At 39.8% G+C, this 17,463-nt stretch overlaps 1 protein-coding gene and 1 long non-coding RNA gene across 2 annotated transcripts in view; one reads left to right on the top strand and one right to left on the bottom strand.

Annotated features, from left to right (window-relative positions):
• ANKRD33B (ankyrin repeat domain 33B) overlaps positions 1–17,463 on the top strand; it is a 42,635-nt gene that overhangs the window by 21,518 nt on the left and 3,654 nt on the right. Inside the window, exons 2-3 of the mRNA XM_054059895.1 lie at positions 7,465–7,594; positions 13,176–13,316. Coding sequence (XP_053915870.1) covers positions 7,465–7,594; positions 13,176–13,316 — 271 coding nt within the window. The remainder of the gene's footprint in view (positions 1–7,464; positions 7,595–13,175; positions 13,317–17,463) is intronic.
• LOC128851400 (uncharacterized) overlaps positions 63–17,463 on the bottom strand; it is a 35,156-nt gene continuing 17,755 nt past the window's right edge. Inside the window, exons 3-4 of the long non-coding RNA XR_008448762.1 lie at positions 7,238–7,368; positions 63–676 (exon numbers count right to left, since the gene is read on the bottom strand). This is a non-coding gene — a long non-coding RNA (uncharacterized LOC128851400). The remainder of the gene's footprint in view (positions 677–7,237; positions 7,369–17,463) is intronic.

Consider the following 17,463-nt stretch of genomic DNA (forward strand, 5'->3'; position numbering starts at 1 on the left):
GCCTCACCATTAAAATACATGAGTCAGTTGAACCTGCAACTAGCTCTTGTCCATGCATTCAGGTCTTCAGTTCTTTGTTTCAAGCTGATATTCAGAGAGAAAAGAATAATAAAAGATTTTTCATATGATAACACAAGTCCAGTTGCTACTGTCTTAAGAAGTATCACCAAGTGTCATCTTACCATGTAGTAAAACAGTTGGCAATGCAGCCCAGCCCTTCTGCCACTTGATTGACACAGTACCCCTCGGCTCATATGTTTTTGTGGGGATATTTCCACTGCTAGGTGTAATCCTGAGTGCCCTTTGCTGCTGTCCTCCTTCTGCAGTGAAAAGGGTGACCAAAAGGATGTGATACAGTGAGGAACAAAGCGGCCCTTTTCTCTGATCGTTGTGAAAGAGTGTTCCAGTGAGCGTTGACTGTTGGTCAGGCCATAAAATCAAAAGATGTCTTCTGTCCTTTAGCAGCTTTTTAGCCCTTTGGATGTGGCATGACTTGGAGAAGGCACATGTGGGGTAAGAGCTGGCAGCAGATGCTGTGAGTAAAGAGATATGAGAAAGAAGCTGCCTTCTGCATCTCCGGGAGCATCCCTGGGGGCCAGGGTATGGTGAAGGTTTGCTCCTGAGCAACCAGGTGTTGTCTCTCCCAGGGCTGGTCTCACAGGAAGATGAGAACTCCCTGCAGGAGAGAGGAGAAGAGAGGATTGCTACTTTTGGTGTAACACTTTCCTCCCATCAGGCTTCCCGTGGCTTGAAGATACAATCATCTCATTCTTCAGTCACCCTCTCCCTTCAGCTCCAGTGGAGGGAGCCCTGTCAAGAGGCAGCTGTTTGTCTGGTGTTGGGCAGTGCAGGAGCTAGGGACATGTTCCAGCCTGCTGTGGAACAGCATACAACCTCCAAGTCCCCATCAACCCGAGGTTTTTTGATTTCCCATTGAATTATTTGCTTTTATTATGTGGCTTCATATTAAAAAAATATAGAGAAGAGTTAATCCCTCGTAAGTTTCTCTCAGTATTGCCGTATAATAAAGCGATTTGTTTCCTGTATGTCCCACCTAATGTAGTATCTCTGGCAAATGATTGTTTGCCTTGTGTGTATCCCTCCCTGGCAGTAGCTTTCTGAGGTGTTTGCCAGCTCCTTACATCACTAGTGGCGTTGAAAGTGATTCAGAAAATGTACGTGTTAGTAAATAAATCAATTTTGTCACCTTTTCTTGTAGTCTAATTTATTAGACAAGTAGTGCTGGTTTTCTTTGTTGTGTAATGCAAGCTTTTGCAGGCGTGGTAAAATGATTTTCCCTGGGACTATTTTTAGAGGTGATTACAGAGATTTGGATTAGAATAAAGTAAGGACTTCTGCAGAGATGATACATATACTCAGCTATACCTTTACTTAAAGTCATATGGCCTGACTGAAACAAGAGGGGTTTATGAAATAAGTGAAGTAAAACGTGTTAGACAAAATGGAGGGGGAAAATAGTGGGTTATCATCTGCATGTCCACAGTCTGGCCAATGTTTTGAGCTAGCAGAGTGCAGTTCGTGCTGAGAAATGAGTCTGTGAGCACTCATATGCTGAGAAGCAAAGGTGGCAATTTTGTGCCATCAGTATTCAGGTAGTGGAGGTGGCAGTGGCATTTAAGCGTGCTTTTTGATACAAGATTGTGCTTCAGGCTACTGTGTTCCTCTGCAAAGGAGGCAGAGAGTTTTGCACACTGCTGATCCATCCCTGCTCAAATACGCTTTTGCACTTGTCTCATCACCTCCCTCCACAAAATCAGCAACTCTCCCCTCACCCTCCACCAGGCACATGGAGTCTTGGCCAAGCAACAGAAGGACAAAATTAATTTAAATTTCCAGCTCTTTTTTTTTTTTTTTTTTTGTTATTGCATTCCCAGCATAAATTTGTATGTGACTAAGCCGTTGAAGCCTTTTCTCTAAAAGGTCAGTCTAAATTATTTTGTGCAGATAATATTAAAGCTAACGTGCTTGATGGATTTCTCTAGCACATAAACACCACTTCTCATGGGACTGATGACCTGAATAATTACCTCATCTCAGTCACCGTTGATCTAATCAGCTAAACCAATTATAATATAAGCTCAAGCCGTTTATGAAAGTTTCTCAGATTGTTTTCTGCAGACTGGAAGGTTTTATGCAATATACACAAATTAGTATATAGCAGATGGTGATGCTCAAAATTTTGCTAAATTTTGCTCTTTTTCAATACAATGTAAATTTAAAATCTCTGTTAAGCTAAGTTTCACAGAATTTTGGAGTTTTTAGTGGAGATCAGAATCTCCCTCAAATAAGTTTGGGAGATTTATTTTGAGATACTTGACCTGATTTTTTTTCCTCTTTGTATGTGGATTATGTTATAGCGAGTGATAGTTACGTATAAATCTGTTATTATAGTGAGTTACGTATAACACAAAATATTAAATATATCAATTATTCATCAACAAAAAAAAGCTTAAATGCAACTTTGTATTATTTTATGTTTTGTTATTCTTCCATTTCTTTTGCTCACAGTATTGTTTGTGTAATATGTTTTAACTTAGACATAATTTTTATAGTTGTCCCTGCATATGAATATGGATTACAATGAAACATTAATTCAATTAAATTAATCATTGTTGTTAAAATAACTTCACAGAATTGTCATTAATACTTACAGATGCATGCAAAGCAAAGCGGACAGTTGTTTATCATGACACTTATGGAAAGCGATGGGTCATGTGAATTTAGTCCTTTGCCAGACCCATTTTTGTGTGAATAATCACTGAAAAGCTACTATCAGCATCTTGGTGGAAAATAAGTCTCCTGAAGAGATCTATTAGAACCTAAAAAAATGCTGTGTTTGATTTGTTCTGCTGTTCAGCTTGAGTTCATTATTGATCCTCTAGTATTTCTTGTCATCTCTATTATCTGTGATGATCTAGTCTACAAATAGCCTTACATCTGTAATTTTGTCACAACATCTGACTTGTAAAACTGTCTCCTGAGATATCCATGACCTCACTTAATCATACGTCTTGTTGTGTCATTAGCCAACACAACTGAGCAGAGCAGAGTTTATTTATTTTTATAGTGGCAACATTATTCCAGGCTTATGTGAGGAGGCACGTGAAAAAAAAACCCAACAATTTAAAAGGAATCAAAAGTTTCCCAAGACTGTTTAGTTCTATTTCAAACATGCAAATTTAAAGTTCATGCTTTTGTAGGGTATTTTAATATAACACTTTTAGTCTGATTATAGAAGAGCACGATGAAACTCTAACAAATTGTAAACACTGATTGAGGAAGGTGTTGCAACATATCATTAACTTCATGTAGTTCCATGCCTGAAATGCCCGTTTAAGTACTCTGTGGTGAAATTAAGAAAATTACTTGTGCTTTACTTAGATTATTCAGAACACATGAAAAATAAGTAATTTCTCCCAGATTCACTGTTTTGCCATATATTCTAAATAAAGTATTATTAATTTTGCTGTTTCTTCAAAACAAAGAGATCTTTCAAAACTGTGTTAGTTACATAAATATAAAATATGTCATATACTATGGAAAACCTGTGGGGAAGCTCTGCAAAATGCCAAATGTTGCACAGAGGAAAGACAGAAACCTCAACAGTATTATGGCAGTATTATGACTTCTACTTGAAAAAAACCTGTTATTGAGCTGAATTTCCAACTTCTCTCCCCTAATGTGGAAAAATCTACAGTAAATGTTAATGTAGCTGATGTGATGGATGACCAATGTTTCCTTACTCCAATGTTTCCCTACTTACCGAGCAGTATCTGTATGTGATATTTGAAAAATGAAATGGGATCTGTTGCAAAACTCAAAGAAGCCAGCAACCTTGGTCTCCTGTAATGAAGAAATCACTTTTCCTATATTCCAAAGGCATCAGTGCCATTTTATGCTTAAGGTCTCTTCTACACAGAGGATCAAAGCAAACTTTTTTGCCTGTTCTGTTTCATTGGTCTGGGAGAATGACAGGCAGCAACTCTGACTGCTGAACGAGAGAGAGCAGGTCTTAGCTAACACAACAGTCCTTGAAAAGCAGGGATACCATGCTTGCATGCTGTGATGTTTGTACAGTTATTCTTTCTAATGACTGGTTATTATTCTACATCAACAGGAACAGGTTGAGTTTTTGCTATAATTTAAAGTAGGTGGTGGTGGAGGAGATTTGAAAGGGAAAAGGTGGAAAGGGATGCAGTTGAAGAAAATATTGAAGCCTTAGAGAGAGTATAATACATCCATTTAGGAGTTATCAGTGTTCCTTCTCCTAAAGCTTTCACATAGAGTGAATATGCCTGACAACTGATCTTACTGACAAAATAATAGTAAGATTAAATTTAATTTTTGTTTTCCATGTACACTGAGCACTTCACAGTTGCACTATGACTCTTTATGTGAGGAGCAGAATAACTGATGTCTTGCTAGAACACTAATGAGATGTTTTCTCTTTTCTGAGGATAACCAGATTGCTCAGGTTCTGAATTTTCTAGGTAAAATTCACTTACATTGCTTTCTTTTTACGTTTTTAAAAAGCATTAACTGCACAACTGTATTTTACTGCTGGCCGCTGTCATGCGGGTTGCTGCTTTGCTGATCGCTTCAAAAACCAGTGTGCTGAAAGCAGTTTTGCACAGTATTTCTTGGTACTCGATTAAGGATTTCAGACCAATAACTCACGTTGCAGTTGATCGATTGTGGCTGATCTGCTTGTACTTTCAGCAAACAGAATACAGAAAGGGCCAGAAATGGTTGCAAAAAGAAAAAAAAAAAAAAAAGTAAAAAAAAGCAACCTGAAACCACAAATTAAAATGGAATCATTGAAACAGGTTTGGGGAAATAACTGTTGAATGCAGGTGTTTATTGCAATTTTCATTCTAAAACTTCTGCACCAGATATTTCAATATCAGATGCATTTGCAAGAGTTATGCAAAGGAAAACAGTCCCTCAGCAAGCGGTCTGTCTCACCCACCTCCCTGTGAAACACAGGTAAACAGAGAGTGCCTGCATGAGCTTTACAGCTCTGGACTGTGCTGGGAACCACATGGCAGTGAAGCCGCTTGGTTTTATGTCCTCATGCTACTCCTCATTTTGCTTCTCAGCCAGGGAGTGCTGGGAATGCTCCACTGGATATCAGATTCTCACACTCTTGTCTGAACTACTTTAGATGTACACAACCATCCTCCAAAAATAATTTTCCATGTTACTGCATCATGTAATCCCACAGAAAGATCCTACTCTGTCGCCTTTCCTTATCCTTAAGCAAGCAGTCTTTGATAGCATCTTCGGAAAACAAACGTTAGAAAATGTTGATACCTAAGTAATCCTTCTGTTTTGTAAACTTAGAACAGTCAATAAGATTAATTGATCTTGAGATCATTTGTGTCTCATATCTTCTAAAATCAGAGTGCTGACATGTGTTCTATATGCCTTTAGGTGTCTTATGTGATGGAGATACCCACTAGAAGTAGGACAGAAGACCCAAAATTCTATAATGCAGCAGCCTCTTGCAAACAAGACCTAAGATTCTTTTTGCTTCTTTGGCTGTTTTACAGTTTGTTTTTCTTTTAAGGAGAGCAAAAATGAACTTATTTTCTTTTTAAGCATCTGGTAAATACATTTAGAAAACAAAAATTGCCTGTGAAAATAAATTGCAAAAATATCCTTCAGGTCTTCAGATACTGGATTTCGGAATTATGAAGTCCTGTATCCTGAATATCAGGTGAAAAATGAAATTATACTGAAGAATTTAAATAATGCACAAGTGATTACCAAGTGCACACTTCTAATTTTGGGGTTTTTTTTTTGTTTGTGTTTTTTTTTTTTTTTAAAAAATTTAAGAATCATTACATACTTGGATTAATCTGAATAATCCCACCAGGAGAGAACATATTTTTGGTGGTCTATTTCAGGTGATATGTGTATAAATATATATATATATCTATTTGAGGAGAATCCTCTATACAATTTCAATAGAACGGTTTGAGGTATTACAGGTGCTTCATAAGGAAATGCAGTGGTGGGTGTTGTTTCATACTGAGGACAGGAATGAATTGAGAATAAAAGAAATCAGAGTAATAATTTTATTGAAAGATGTAATTAAGAAATACTGCACATAGCTTGTGAGCATCCCAAAGTGTTGGCGCTCCCTGTTTTTTAGTGAAGCTGTCTGCCACCTGCTCCAAGCAGACTATCCAGAAAAATAATAAAACAGGACACTGAAATATTAACTAACTAGTTATAATGACAATAAATCAGAAACCACAGCTGTTGTTAGTTGGTGAATGGCTCTGGCTCAGTAGCGTCCATGGAGAAAAGACATTTTAAAAGGAGTGTTTATGTAAAAGCAGCTTAGAAAAGGGACAGAGAAGTCAGGGCGGGCCATTCAGATTTTGTAACTGTGTTCTCCTGCTTGCTAGTCTTTTGTGGTTATGAACTTGCAGCATGTCTATGTGAGTGCATCTTAGGCAGAACAAGTTACCAGAAAGGTTGAGATTTGTGTCTCTGCCCTTATCTTATTAATAGTCAGGTACTGATGCTAAGCTCAGGAAAACTGAGTCATGTGTTTGCAATGAAGAGGGACTGGAGGGAGCACTGATTTATCCGCCCCTGCCCTCCCTTACACCGGTCCACCACACGCAGATGAACGCTGGGCTCCCTAAGTAATCCTGAAAACCAGAGATAATGGTCCTAATCCTAGTGGTCAAGTGAGCAGCCAAGATTAAGTACTGTAGTTCCATTTAATTAATGACAAGTGTACTTTGATGTATTGTAGGCAAGCTGTCTCTTTGCCACTGTGGAGTGAAACGCTAGCTGGGTACCAAGCTGAGTTATAAGGCTTACCTTCTGGCTTGGCTTCCTTCAGGAAGTTTTACAGCTTCCAGCTGTCATAAAGCACATTAAACAGGAACTCTAAAAGCAATTTTATTTTAGTTATGACTGTAAAAAAGGTCTGGTTATAATGGGAAACCTGAAGCTTTTAAATATAGCAACAGGCAATATGAACACAATTACTACCTACCGCTTTCCCTTCAGAGAACAAGTAGTTGTTTTACAAATAATTATTATTCAGATCAGATCCAGTTCATCTTCTCTGCTGGCTTCATTTTATTGTATAATAAAATTTGATTTATTCTCATTTGGATCTAGATTATATAGTCATATAAGCATAAGCCATTTATAAACAGTTACTTTCCAAGTAGCATAATAGAATACTTACTCTCTTAGGTATTTCTGAGGAATATCAAATGTTACTCGCCAAAGGGTAGAGATAAAAAGTAGTAGTTTGGATCTGAACATGGTGCCTGGAGCTAATCACTAGTTATACTGATATTTTCTCAGTTCTTCGTTCTGAAAGAAAGAAATGAAAAAGCAGGCTAGTATGGTTCCTCAGTGAACTTTCCTGAGTCTGGTAAACCTAACTCTCTCTTTGTATTTTACTTACAGAATGGTCTTATTGTTGCCTGTTATCAAGGTTATGTGGATATTGTAATAGCCTTATCACAATGCCCTCACCTTGATGTGAACTGGCAGGACAACGAAGGGAACACGGCTCTAATTACAGCTGCACAGGCAGGTAAGGTTCTTTGATTCACCTCTCACATACAGAGTCTTAGGAGAAGTGTGTGTTTCAGCTATTATTTTTAGGATTTTGTGAAAGTCCTAAAAGAAACAAGTTTGCATAAAATAATCCTGGCCAAGCCCACTTCCAAATAAGTTTGTTATTATTTTCTTTGAATAATTAATATACAGTAATATTTATCCAATGGATTAAGACAGAAAAAGCTATACATTTCTAATGGATGCCATTAATATTTTAACTTAAAAAGAAAAAAAAAAAACTTGCCCCATGTTGCAGTACTATATTGCTTTGTTCCTTTAAGCTTCTGTGCCTGTGTTTTCTCTGGCAAGCAACCAGTCAACGTTGTGGTCATATAGTGTGCTGTATCAGTGCTCACAGCATCTCTTTTCCCATCTTGCTGCACCTATCTCAGTAGATCTGTAGTAATTGCTGACTGCAGGAAAATGTATCATCATTAAGAAACATCTTAGCTGCTTAGACATTCTTCAACTACTCCACAGTTAAAAGCAAAGAAAAAACAACCCCCCCAAAAACCAACAAAAACCTGTTTATATAGACTGTGCAGAAATCAGTGTTTGCCAGTGCTGCTCTTAAAACAGACTGGTTATATTGACATTGACCATGTAAATCTTGATGCAGACTGGAGTGAGAGCAGAGTTTATCTCCAGTTTTTCTTCTATCTCATCCACCATGGTAATATTCAGTGAACAAGTGTAACAGATCACATAAATGGAAGAGACGCTCCTAAAAGAGTTACTAGTTTCAAGCATACAGTTAAAAATTAATCAGTCAATCATTTCTGTTAAAACTGTAAGACTGTGCTTTAACCTTTAAGGGAAGCTGTAGTTTTCTCTTAGAAGTGTTAATGAAATGCTGAAGCATGTGAATCAGGAATGAGCTGACCAAGAGAGCCATCCCTTTGTGGTCTAAAAGCTATTCAGAGGGCTGCCATGGCTCTGCATCCGTGGTTTCCTTTGCGTGCTTCAATTGTGCTCCCCAAAGGCAATCACTTAATGAGGAAGTGTATATTTGATCTTTAGCCCATCTTCTTACCGACGAAGAATGAGGGATGTCCATGGGAGTTCACAGGGCATAGTATTCCCTCTCAGAGCCTGTTTATTCTTCCCTGGCTAGGTGGAGGAAAAAAGCTTCCATCAGACAGCATCCCATGTCCATGTCAGCCATGTCTGAACATTGGAGCAGTCAGATTTTGATTTTAATTGACTAATATTCCTGCTAGACATTTCCATGTAATACCAAACTTTACTTTGTGTGGTACCAAAAAGTAAACTCTGCTAAAGAATCCACTGAGGTAGGTCTTGAATATCGAAAGAGAGAATTGGGTCCAGAGTTGCTACTTTCATAGCAAAGCCATAAGTATAGTAGCTTCCCAAAGAAAGTATAGAAGTCTCCAACACTCTAGCCTACTTTATTTATCTGCCCTAATGTAAACTTGGACTGCAAAAGGTTTAACTTCAACACTGACTCCTTGCTGACCTTTATAACCGGTGATAATGAGCTCAGAATTAATCCGGAGGGCTGACATTGACTTGACACTCTCTGCCAGTACTTGCTATTGATCCTCAAAGCAAAAGGAAATTACTGTAGTCAGCAGAAGCTTATACAAACTGCTAACAACTTGGATGTTTTCCCGTCTGTGATAATCCTGAGCTACAGTGTTGACACCAGTTATTTAATTCATTATCACAGGATACTGCTGTAGTGTTATTGGAGATTACCATGAGGTTAACGTTGCAACCAGAGGAGCTACGGTGCAATAGATGCTGCCTAATTATTGCTGAATGTTAAGTAGTAACAGAGCAGTGTATTATGAAGAACTGAATGCAAAGCTGATGTGAGCTTTGGTTTATGTGTTTTTTTTTTTTACCCCTAGGCCATGGAAATAATAATAATTTTTGCAAAATAAACTATTCTGAGAGCACACTCTTATCTATACCAGAAGTATTGTTTTTCCTGTAGAGAATCTAGTAGCAAATCCACAATATTTCACTTGATTTTGAAGTGCTATCAGAAGGTTTCAGAAAGCCCTGCCATTTCTGCTATGTTCCACTGACCAGGCGGGCCATCACGTATGGCCAGACCCTGAAGAGGAGCTGGATTGGAAAGAGCCTGCAGTCCTGGGAGATTGCTCTGTGTGTTTCAGAGGCTAGGTACAGGCACTAAGGGAGATGAGAGGGAGGCCTCTTTACTTTCCCTAGAGGAATGCAAAATCCGTACTTGCTTATGCAATATCATGACTGCCCAGAAAAGATGCTCAAATCTGAGCATCAGCTTGATTTAAATAGAATTATTTTGAAGACTAGCTAGAGTCTCAGAAGAGAAGCAAATTCAATTCTTTGTATCCATTTGCTTTTGATAACTTAAGATCCTCACCTTAAAGTATCGAAAGGTGAAGGTTTTCTTCATGGCTGACGTGAGGAAGATAGGGTGGAAAGATGGATGAAAAGCATTATTTTCTTAATAAGCTTATTAGTATAGAAAAAGAACAACAGAGTGCTTTGCTTAGTGTGTAAATTTCAGTTTTCAAAATGTATCTGTTCATTTGCTCTCTCAATATTTTTTACTTAGGTGAGATCCCTTCTCAAATCCTTGCTTTTCAAAACTGTAAATTTGTTGCAGTGCGCAGCATGCAGTGCCCAGACATGGGTGATGATGCTGTTAAAGCAAAAGAAAAATCATTAAATGTCCGTTTAAGGACAATGCAGGAAAAACAGGGAGATTGATGGAAAAGAGATTGAATTAACAGGTGGGAAGAAAGGAGGGAAGAAGAGTGGTTTCAAAAGTGGAAAAAGGAAGGAAAATTACATTTTATCTTCGTTTTTCATAGTCCTGCTGCTGCCGAGGACATAGGTACATCAGTGGCAGTGTATGGTAATTGGCATACACTGATGTTTGGAAAGAGTCATATTTGCATAGATGTTTTATGTTACAGGGACTGGTTTGGGGCAAAGCAGTAGATCTAGGAACATCAAGTGAGAAGTTATCCCAGTTTCTGATTATTAAGGGGAACATGAGAATATAGCCCCCTAAAGTATCCAGAGGATAAGGATTCCAGATGTTTTCAGTTCCACCCATCCGCCAGAAAGCATTCACCTCCCACAGATCAAACAAAGTCTTTCAGCAGGTGTCCTTCAAAATTATAATGTTATATGACACAGCATCTTCCTTACTATGCAGCTTATCCTTCTGCCTGTATTGCATAGATTATTAGGTAATATTGTGATCATTATATTCATTTCCTCTGTGGCAGCAATTAAGTGGATTAAGCTATTACAGACATCTGTGCTGATCTCTAAATATGGCTCACAGGGCAAAGAACTGTACCCTTGCATGCCAGCTCTGGTAGAAGATAGATCTGGCTTAGAAAGAGCAAGACCCTGATACGAATTCACTGTCACTAAACTGAGTGAGGCCAGGCTAATTTATGTTAGAGCTGCACACAGCTTTCATAGCAGACTTTAAATCATGGAAGAGTCGGTTTACAATTTACAAACAGATTTCTAGTTTGCCCAGACGAGAAGAACTGAAGCAAACTTTATGGCCTTATATCAAAAGTGTATGACAGAGTTTGAACAAAAACTTGGCAGCTCTGAGTTTTGCTTTGATTTTGATATCTGTTTGAACTAGGAGTCTGAAGCAAACCTCAGAGGACAGAAGCTCCTGCAGATTAAAACTGAAGTGTTTTTTCAGGAGTCCCTGAGACGCAAAACTTCTGAGAATCACAAACCTCTTCATTTTCTTTGTTACTTTATTTCTGGTAGTTTTTCTGTCTCATTTGGGGCCATCTGTAGTCCCCTGAAGGGTTTAGCCGAACAAGGTCTTTCAGGATTGACTGTTAGAATCATCCCAGATTTGCAAAACATCTCTTACTGCAGCTATACTTTTGGCAAAGGGAAGAACATCTTTAGTAATGTCATAACTACTGAAAAAAAAAATCCGTTTTATTACTTCTCCTTGTTTCAGTTCCTGTCTTTGGTTTCTGTGGTCAAAAAGCGTTATTTTAGCTGTTCCAAAACCTTCATGAAGACCCACACTGTACATCAGTGAAACAGAGCATATCCTGCAAAACACTTTTGAGCATGAAGATTCTCCTGGTGATCACCAATACCCTGCTAGGATTTGATCTTATGCCACAAAGTCAGTGAAGCTGAAGTATCTGCATTGAGTAAGCAGGACAGAGTCACTTGATCCTGCCCTAAACCTGGTTCACTTTTGCTTTGTTCAGCTTGTTGTGGTTTGCCACATCTTTATATTTCATTTGCATCAGACTGCACAAGGTACAGGCAGCACCTTATTTGGTTTTCTCTGACTCTAGCATTGCTAAGCTGATCTGCGCTCTCTCTTACATCTGCTCGGGTTCCAGGAGTTTCCGGTCATGCAGCAAGGTAGCAGAATCCAGCAAATTCTAGAAGATAAGGAGTAGCATCTGGAAAACATCTTGAGTTAGTAGATAAAGATTTTCTTAACTTTCTTTCCATAGTGAATGCAGGACTGTGTTGGTACAAAGTGACTGCTGATGAAATCTGCACCTTATATGACACTACAGACTTTTTGAATTGTCCTGTATGAATTATAATCTGCTTCAGTAACATTCCTAGATGAATTTGAATGACATGCATTACAGAATACTCAGCTGGACTGCAAAGTGAGATGAGAGACTATTTTTACAGCTCCTCGTAATTAAATTGTGATTTTTGCAGCTGCCTGACAGACTGCATTATTTTATAAAGCGTTAAAGCATCATAAAGTGAATGACAAGTGAAGGGAAAACTGTTTTGAATGAGTCATAATGGAACTAGATGTTCGTTTTGTTCTGATAGTCCAATTATAAAGATTTGATATTTTAATTGGTCTTCCAACCACTTAACTAGAGATGTCTTCAGCTACTCAGCACACCCTTGCTGACACCGGTTAACCTGGTGTACAAGCAACGTGAATGGCAACAACAGTTCCTTTTAGAAAAGGAACTTAAGTCATTTATTTTACTAACAAAACTGAACATCCGCCTTATTTTCCCGTTGCTGGAGACTAGGCAAGTGGCTTCACACTGTCAGATGGAAAAATAAACTGTGGGATTCTACACAAAATATTCCTTTGTCTCCTATCAGGCCTGGCATGGTTTGTTACTATTATCAGCTGTAAACCTTTGTAGTCAGTTTCCTCAGGTGACAGATCTTCCTTCCATAATCTGTAGGAATTCCCTTTGCAGAGCTGCTCACTAGGGTGAAAAACTGAGGCCCCTTGCAATCACAGAGTGACCATCTCTGTTCTTCAATTATTCCTTTACCTTAAACTGGCTTTTAAGAGAGCAGACCAAATTGGGAGAAAGTGGGAATCCACTTCCAGCTCCTATGCCAACACTCTGGTCACAAGGCAGTGCCACCTAATCCAAGGGCTAATGACTACAATGAGCAGAAAAGGAGATGAGAAAAAGAAATCTTATTAATTGTATGTATTTTTCCAGTTATCAAACCCTCAGGAGTAATTTTTGGCTTAATCTTGAGACAGAGTCTTAGTTCTGTAACATGTTTTCTGCTTTTTAATTTCTTTACAGGGCACATAACCATTACAAACTATTTGTTGAACTATTTTCCTGGGCTTGATATTGAGAAGAGGAACGTCTTTGGATTCACAGCACTGATGAAATCCGCAATGCAGGGCCGAACTGAATGTGTGAAAGCCTTGATGATGGCAGGTATGTGAGATGTTTTGCTGCTTCTTCATCATAATCTAACTGTAAATACTGGACAGTCACAGGCAGACACGAAGAAGAAAATTGGCTCTTGGGGTGTTTACTCTGAGAGGTGTGGTGCAGCCTTCCCTGCAAAGGGATGCAACCTTTAAATAAATTGTAGACGTAAAGTCACACGCTGCAGGTGAAGGAATACTCAGTTTGTCTGTGGAAACTCAACTGGGAGCTCTCCAAGAGCTCTCAGCATGAGATTCATTCTCTCCAATAGAGATCGGGGGGGGGGGGGTGTGATCATCAAGATTTGTAGACAAAGAGCTAATGAATTTGATGATGCAGCTGGGAAAGACACACAGGTCTGTTGCTGCCAGCTGCTGTGGTTGTGATGGTGCAGGGGTGGGTGATGGTGGTGGGACTGTGGGGCTCTGCAGCTTGACCTCTCTCTCCAGCTGGGGCAAGGAGTGGAGAGCTTTGAGGGCCCTGGCTCCTGTCAGGAGAGTTGGGCGTAAGGTTCATACCTCACAAGGGACATTGGTGGGAAATTTGGCAACATAGGAAACAATCTCACTTTCTAACTCCTCTAAGCAGAGTCTCCAGGTTTATGGGCAACAGAGCAGGTCTGTACCTGCTGCAAGGAGGGAGTCATGGCACAGGGAGTGAGCAGGTCCCTCTCTGTCCACCTGCCTCTCTTCACATTTGAGAAGAGGAAATATGTTTCTTGCTGTTGGTCCTTGACTATTGTTGAATTTCCAGACGCATGAATTATAAGGTGAAGCGGTTCTGGAGGGGAAAGTCAGAAATCAAGAGGCATCAGGGAAAACAGCCTCTACAACTGCAGTTCCAGCATATGTGTTAAAATATAAGAATGTATGTAAATACAGGGGAAAAACATCCATAATCAGCTGTGGGTCTACTTGCACAGTCACTGACTTTTGTATAGCTACAAAGCAGGTATGTGTCTTTAGCAAAAAGTCACAGCCAGGAGGACTTCGAACTCAATATCTGTTTAGTAGCTTGGGTAAGACCTCTGTTGATGGGCACCTACTTATGGCAGTGGAGGAGGTCAGTAAAGAAAAATAACTCACCTTCCTAGCCGCCTAAGCAAGGATTTAGCAGTCAGATGGGGAGCAGTTAATGGCAACTTGTGACAGATGGTTGGAGCTGGATTGTCAAAGTGACTGCTCTTTCCAAAATTTGAGTTCTGGAGGGTGGCCAAGGTCAATCACTACAAGATTAAGGTGCTCTGAGACACTTGGCCATCATGTTTGCTCTTTCAAAGCAAGTCTATGGAACATGTGAATTTGCTATTCATGAGTGAACAGCAAGTAAGGGGGGAACCCAGTCACTCATCAGCAGTTTGTCACAGGCTGCTGCGCTGCCAGCACCGAGCTGCTGCCAGCATTCAGTAAGCAAGCCAGCCTGAGTGGGAGCACAGAACGTTGGTTGTAATTCACACCTCAAGCCCTGTTGTAATCTCCAGCGTAAACTCAGTGCTGCTTTAGTAAAGTCATTGGAGTGTATGTGTATCTAGAAACTGGGCTTTAAATAGTGTGTATAAAACAGCTCTCTAACAGATGCCTGAGCTCTTTCACTCCCTGTCTCTAAACGCTGCAAATCAGTTTGCATCTCAAGAGACATGAAACCTTCTTAGTTGAATAGGATATTGATATCTCAAAGAGGCGTATGTATTCAAACTAGTTGCACTGAAAATTATCTTCAGGGCACCTTTCGTAGGAAAACCAAGGCAAGTGGCAAACACAATTTTCCTAAAAGAAAACTTAGAAGCTATACTTACACTGAAGTGACAATTAGTTCAATAAGACTGCTATCACACTTAGAAAATAAGATGACTATTCATGTCTCTTCCAGATGAGACATACTGCTGAATGACAAGTTTATTCAGAAATGCCTCCTGCTTTGTACAGAAAATCAATACCACTATAAAAAAATCACGCCTTAGAAGAGATTTTGTGATACAAGGTACAAATTCAGCATCGATTTCTGTTGAAAGATCAGAATTTCAAACTCTGTAGTATTGTTTCTGGAGATAAAGTTTCTGAAACTCCTGGGGACACATCTGTCAGGCAGAAGCAGGAGTGGACTTATCTACAAAGGGAGGGGAATCAAGGGTGGCCACAGAGGCACTAGATTCATCAACAGCTGTGCTTCATGAAGAAACAGAGCAGGGCTAGCAACAATAACCAAGATCACCCATTAATGCAGTAATTGCCAGGGAAGTCCACGGTGACAAGGCAAGTCCACAAAGGCAAGATAGGTCTGAAGTCAAACAGGAAATTAAATCTGTGGGTCAGGATCCAAATCAGCAAGACATGTGGCCAGGCACAGCACAGGCACAGCTGCAACATAGCTCAGGCAAGGACTAGAGCTGATCATCTGTGCTTCAATGCAGCCCCCAAGCAGAGGTGGAAAGCCTACAGTGAGCACTTTCTCACATAGCTCTTTTTGCACAAGTCTGATCCAAGGTCCCACAGCTGCACCATATTGGAGCTGGCATATCTTTTTTGTTGAAGATAATGGTAAGCAGCAGTCTATACCTCTTGCTTGTTTCCAAACAGAACATACTGTTAATTAAAATTTATGGGGTAGATGCAGGGGTAGGAAGTTTGAGTAGGTTGGGTCAAAAACAGGCTAGTGGAGCAGGAGGACTCCTCTTACTGGTTTGTAGCTTCTGCAGTCAAACTTCTGATCAATTTACCTATTGATCCTTTTCCCTCTGTTTCTCTGAAATGGCAAAACATACTTTGTGTGGAAGGTTGTGCTAGAGCTGCTGCAAACGGATTCCTGGTTGCTATTCCTGATACTTAGTTCCCCTTATGCTTGTTTGAAATGCTATTACCAAGATAAGCAATGGGTGCAATGCAGAGGGCATGATGCTATCTCTCAAGGCCTCATCAGGCTCTCAGATTCTTTTTGATTCAAGCAGCAGGCTAGGTTTTGGTGAGATTTTTGTGCCCTTTAACGGTCACCAGCTGTAATGTGTTGGGCATTTATGACAGTGTCTTGCTGACTTCAGCCACCAAAAGCAGTTATTGCAGCTTGTGGTTCTGCAGCAATGCTTCCAAAGGTGTGCTCTGCATTGAGCTTCCTCTGTCCTTTACAGAGCTCTTCTGTGTGAGAAGAGTGAGGTGTATATCATTCTCAATGACAAATGCTCGTGCTTCCACCCTAATACCAGAGCTGAGAGGACTTCCTGCAATTTACTAGTGGTCAGGGAATGTGGTGCCATTGGATATAGTACTGCAGAAGTTGTAGAGGAAACGGTAGAACAGACTAGGATGCTTGCTCCTCCTGTACTCTTATATCTTCTCTTCAGGCAGCCAGGTGCCCTGGAGAAGAGCGTAACCCCACTGAAAGCAAAAGAGGGAAGAACAAGGGCAGAAGCCCATGTAAGGGGGCTTGTAGGAACATGGAGAGACCAAAAGGGAAGCAAAGCTAGAAAATGGATGCAGAAATATGCAAGCAGAAAGAATGGTGATGGAGACAGATGTCAGAATCTGATGGATAAAGATCATAGATTGCGAATGGGGGCAGGACAGGCTGAAAGATAATAGCTGCTAGAAATATTTTCCTCCCAAAACACCGTACATCAAAAGTCTAAGCCTCTGCTGTCCAGTATATGTCCCAGTCACCTCTTATGGATGGTCCACTTGGCAATAATAGCATGTTTTTGTTAACAACTACCCCATTTCCTCGGAGTCAGTAGTCTAAGATAGATGAGAACAGCTGTTCTGGGCTCAGACTGAAAGTCCATCTTGCCCTTTATCCGCTCTCCAGCATTTATTGAATTTTTCCTTATTCTCCTTGTCACTATCGTCTCAACTTTTCCTTATTGTAGAGTATCTTTCCAGAGATAAGAGAACCTGAATTGTACACCTGGTGTTTTCTCTATTTTTTTTGGGTTTTTTCCCCTATTTTTCCTCTATTTTTCTCTATTTTTGACTGTTTTATAGAAATTCCTTGTATTTTTGGATGTCCCTGCCCAGGGTGGGGGGGGTGTTGGAATTAAGTGATCTTTAAGGTCCCTTCCAACCCAAACTATTCTATCATTCTACGGTTTTATTTGCTATTTTGGCCCTTAGTGAGCATCGAGTTGATATTTTCATGGAACTTGTGATCAAGATCAAGATCACAA

Source organism: Cuculus canorus, chromosome 2 (genome assembly GCF_017976375.1).
Source record: "Cuculus canorus isolate bCucCan1 chromosome 2, bCucCan1.pri, whole genome shotgun sequence".
NCBI classification, from domain to species: Eukaryota; Metazoa; Chordata; class Aves; order Cuculiformes; family Cuculidae; genus Cuculus; species Cuculus canorus.